Here is a 5,013-nt window from a genome sequence, read left to right as displayed (position 1 = left end):
GGAGGGGTGCCGGCAATGGCGCTCTTCTCCAAATTGTACCTCTACGAGAGTGAGGGAGATAGTCGGGGGATGTGCCGGGCTTGTCGGCGCTCTTCTCCGCTTGTACCTCGACAGATGCTTATTCGGTTGTAAGTGTTCGAGACTTTCTTTGCTTATTTAGAATTAGAGTTTAGATCGCAAGTTATCATCTCTGCCTTATATTAGTTGATGTGTATGCTAGCGAGTAGCATTTGACTCTAGAGTGGGCTCCGGATAGAAAAGGATAACCCTGTACGCCACTAGAGTTAGTAGAGAAAGGCGTAGACGTGGTGTCTAGGCTGGACTATACCATTCAGTTGTCTGATAGTCCCACGGTTTGTAGAGGTAGCCGGCAGGTGGTGACAGCCCTGTTCGAGCCTTTTAGTAATCCTCCATGTTCGGATATTGGATAGAAGCACATATTGGAACTATCGGCTTGTATAAGCCGGTCGATACCTTTAGCTCGAAGTATAACGGCGACGTGATTTTTTCTTCTAAACATAGATTCTAGATCTTAGAAAGTCCTCTTTTTCCTATCCTCCTACACTAGTGTGTGTGTCCTTGGACAGCCTGAACCCGTAGGTAGTGTACTCACGTTCCCTAGTGGATACGATATCCTGGAATACTCTTGGGTGAAAGCTACAGCGGTATCCGTGCGCTTGCGGATTTTATTCGTGACGTTATAAAATACCAACAAGAATCCAATTGCCTCAACCGGATCTGATACTGGTCTCTGTCAAACCTCTCGAAAACCGCCGTGCAGAATAAATCCCAATCAAGAACGCGGCCACGCCGCTCCAGCGTATGAAGCCTAGTCGCAGCAACTCCTTTGAAGTTCAGCGCCGCGAACCTCATCTTCAAGCTTGAATTCACCGAGAAGACCTCAAAATACATTTCACACCGGTCACGCCACAAGCGAGGGTTATCACCATCAAATGATGGGAAAAGCAGTTTAGGGAGGTGAGGTGGTCTGGTGGAGGAATCCCGAACGAAATCTCGCGAACTATCAGGAGCAAGATTGGAGTCAGGGATCATACCCGTGAACGGGCGTGGCGGACGAGATCCAAGTATCCCCCCACCAACATCCCAGTTGCTGAAGTCCATGCGGTGCCCGTTGGGCCGCTCCGAGCTCGTCGCAGATGGGCGTGACGGCTGAGGCAGAGCCAGGTTGGGGTCGAAGGGGTGGACCCAACTCGACGGTGGCGGAGGACGGATCGGTGGCTACGGCGGCGCAGTCTCCAAGCGCTGCAACCGCGATGCCGTCTCCTGCGACATGGTGAGCAATGTTCCCTACGACTCCTCTGCAGACGAGCGCCAGCATCGATGCCACTGACCTTGTCCAGCGTCTGCTGCATCATAAACTCGAATCCCTCGAACTTCTTCGCGAGTTCATCCATGGTGGTCATCATCGTCGTCTCGAATCTGGTGGGTTTTCGTGGCGCCAGCTCTCGACACCAGGCTCAGGTTCAAGTTCCTCAGCTATCCTAAGTGGCGCTAGGAGATTGAGTGGGCAACGACGCCGGAACGGCTAATCGTCGCTATGCGGTGGCCGTCGCCGATGAGCCGTCGGCCACGGGACGGGGACGCCGGGGTCGGGAATGACTCGGCGGAGCAAATCGGAGCGGGATGCGCTCCTGGTGAGGAACGGGAAAAAAATGGGGGTAGGGGTGGAGGCTCTTATACCTATTGTAACAACCCTGCCGAGGATAACCGCCGAATCACAGCAGGAAGGGAGGATTCGGGGATGAACGACAGAAGAGGAAGAGGAAGATCATTGATCACCAATGGTGAGGAGATCAAACCTTTGATCAAATACGGTATGTGAAAACAATCGCGTGGAGTTATAATCGGAAATGATGGTAGTGACAGAGGTTATGGTAAGTTACGGTGATACTTTTTTGAAAAGGAAAAAAGGGCCAGCCCGCTAGGGTGGGTAGGCAAGTAAAAAATAGTTATGATTTCGGCAGAATTATTTTTCTTCTACAAAAATATGAATCTATACCCTTTTCGCAAAATTTCCAGAGATAACAAGTGGGACCAAATAGGTATGGTATGGTGGATCTAATCTTGATTAGAAATTTGTTTCAAATATTTCAAATTTTATAGTGCAGATGTAGAAGAATCGGTCCAATAATATTTTGATAAATTGGACCAATTCTTTAGATGATACTCCCTCTGTTTCAAAATGTAGGTTGTTTTGGTTTTTTTAGGTTCATAGTGTTTGCTAAGCATCTAGATATAACATATATGTCTAGATACATAGCAAAATATATGAATTTAGAAAAGTTTAAACGACCTACATTTTGAAACGGAGGGAGTACATAGAGTGTCTTGTAATACTTAAAATGTCTCCGTACAAACATGTGGAAAACAACAACACCATACATGCATCCCATTTTATTCGAGAAGAAACGTGATTGCAATTATCTATCGATCTTGGGTCTCCATGCATCTCAGTCCCTGAAGAAACCAAGTGACGGGTTGACGACGGAGGAGCCGCCGTCGACGAGCAGGTTCTGCCCGCTCACGTACCGGGCGTCGTCGCTTGCGAGGAAGAGCGCCGCGGCGGCGATGTCGTCCGCCTTGAGCCCCACGCCCTTGAGGTTCGCCGCGCCCTCCAATAACGCCTCGAGCGTCTTGACATCCATGCCGCCCATCCCCGCGGCCGTTGCCATCGGCGTGATGACCCCCGCGGGGGCGACGCAGTTGACGCGGATCCCGTGCCGCCCCAGCTCCGCCGCCGCGTTCCGCATGAGCCCCACCACGGCGTGCTTCGACGCCGTGTACGCGTGCGGCCCCGCGCCGGCCACCGCCGACGCCATGCTCGACGTGGAGATGATGCTGCCCCGGCGGGCGGGCACCATCACCCGCGCCGCGTGCTTCGTGCCCAGGAACGGGCCCACCACGTTCACGGCCAGCATGCGCTCCAGCTCCTCCCTGGTGGCGTCGCGGATGCCGACGCCCAGCGGGCCGACCACGCCGGCGTTGTTGAACATGACGTCCAGCCCGCCGAACCTCGCCACGGCGTGGTCCACGGCGCCGGCGACGTCGGCCTCGTCGGACACGTCGCAGTGCACGAAGCTGGAGTTCTCCGGGCCGAGCTCGGCGCAGAGGCTTGCGCCGAGCTCGTCCTGGATGTCGGCCACCACGACGCGGGCGCCGTGCTTCACGAACAGCCGCGCCGTGCACGCGCCGATGCCGCTCGCGCCGCCGGTGATCACCACCACCTTGCCGTCCAGCCTGCAACGACGACGACGACGAGCACGACGAATCATCAATGCATGTATCTACAGCCACTCGCATATAAAAGCAAAAGGGCAAGAAGAAGAAGAAAATAATTTGGTTCCTACTTCCTCGCGGCGGCAGGAACTTCTTGGGAGCTGCGGCTTGCCATGGCTGACCACCGACCACTTTTTGTTGTTCTGCCCGAGAAGTGGATGCCTTTCTGAAGGTCATTACGGTCTTATTTATAGATGCTCGAGATTGTTTTCAGGTTGAAGAACACATGCTTGGAAATGACGACCGCTGGCCAGTATGTCAAGCCGCAGGATGTCAGAACACATGCTTGGAAACCATAGCTTTCTCAACCCTTTTTCCGCAGGATGTCAGAACACATGCTTGGAAACCATAGCTTTCTCAACCCTTTTTCAGAGTTCAGCTCGCGTTGCCGCCCTATCCGTTATCATCTCTATAGATGGCCGAAACTTTGGGTCCGGCTGAGGTAAATGGAGAGGTGGTTTAGTTCTAAAAAAAATTTCTACAGTATTCGTCACGTCGAATTTTTGGACATATGCATGTAGTACTAAATATAGTTGAAAAAAATAATTAATGACACAGTCTAATTGATTAGTACGAGATTAATCTTTTAAGCTTAATTAGTCTATAATTAGATATTAATTGCCAAATAACAACGAAAGTGCTACAATATCAAAACCCCAAAATTTTCGAGAATATGACGCGTCACATGTACAGTCGTGGGTGACCAACACATCAGAGGCGCATTTAGTTGTCGTGTGTCTCTAATCATGAATTACAGACTCATATAAATTCCACGTTTGTGATGAATGTATTCTTTTTGTTACTTTCTTACATACTTGCTTCCTTAGCTTCCTTAGCGGGCCACGTACATTAATAAAGTTTGCATAGGTTATTATTTAAAACTAAAACTGAGTATATACCATCCTTGCTTATAATATGCATGCCGTGTGCACATTAATATTGCAAAAAAATATTTATAGGGTACAATTTATAACATCATCCAAATATTATCGGTTGTACTTCGTACAAGATTTCAGTGTAGCTCAAAATATCACTCCCACACGAATTTGGATGTCTCCAGTAGTTGTGAGATGATCTTATTTAGCGCTTGCCATTGTCAATATTACTATTGCTAATTGGGCGCTCCTTTTGAAGTCTCCACGTGAAGCCACCTATAATCTTAGGTGGACACTCCAAAAAATAGAGAAATTTTAAAAATTCTCACAAAAATCAGAAATATCTGGACATCAATCCGGCAACTCTAATCATAATAGTTATTAGATCTGTTATCTTTCCTAAAAAATTACCCACATTTACCATTAAATAGGCTAAAGTAACCCCTAAATATGTATCTAAATTACCTACCTTTTAAAAAAAATTTATAGTAAACCCTAATCTTCATGTAAATTACCCACCTATGCTATTATAAAAATAATGCACATAACACCATAATTTGCATATAAATTATCCAATTATGTGATTATTAAAAATTAAAGTAACCTCTAAATCTGAATTTAAATTATGTAATTATAACAAAATATTAAAGTGCACCAAAATAAAATTCTAATAAATTACTATTTATATCATTATTACCATATTATTTAAGTTTTTATTCATATAAATATACCACGATATGTGTCACCATGTATTCATGTATGATGGAAGGGATAAGAATACCGATTCACAAACAATTTGTTCAATTAGATATATATCGAACACATATGGAGGTGTAATGCA

The 5,013-nt window shown here is 47.2% G+C and overlaps 1 protein-coding gene across 1 annotated transcript; it reads right to left on the bottom strand.

Moving 5' to 3' along the window:
- Window positions 1-2,132: 2,132 nt before the first annotated feature.
- Window positions 2,133-3,451, bottom strand: LOC120645260 (momilactone A synthase-like). Its single transcript, XM_039922070.1, has 2 exons — window positions 3,369-3,451; window positions 2,133-3,258 (listed from the first exon to the last, which is right to left on the bottom strand). The coding sequence occupies exons 1-2, from the start codon at window positions 3,410-3,412 to the stop codon at window positions 2,472-2,474; spliced, it is 831 nt and encodes a 276-aa protein (XP_039778004.1). The 5' UTR covers window positions 3,413-3,451; the 3' UTR covers window positions 2,133-2,471.
- Window positions 3,452-5,013: the final 1,562 nt, after the last annotated feature.

Source organism: Panicum virgatum, chromosome 8K (genome assembly GCF_016808335.1).
Source record: "Panicum virgatum strain AP13 chromosome 8K, P.virgatum_v5, whole genome shotgun sequence".
Lineage (NCBI taxonomy): Eukaryota > Viridiplantae > Streptophyta > Magnoliopsida > Poales > Poaceae > Panicum > Panicum virgatum.
Note: the sequence above shows the minus strand (reverse complement) of the source record. Positions and strands in the feature narration are given on the sequence as shown.

Coding starts and splice junctions, on each gene's coding strand:
- LOC120645260 (XM_039922070.1), bottom strand. CDS start 3,412: ATGGCAAGCCGCAGCTCCCAAGAAGTTCCTGCCGCCGCGAGGAA. Junction 3,259..3,368: donor GTTCCTGCCGCCGCGAGGAA/GTAGGAACCAAA, acceptor TCGTCGTTGCAG/GCTGGACGGCAAGGTGGTGG.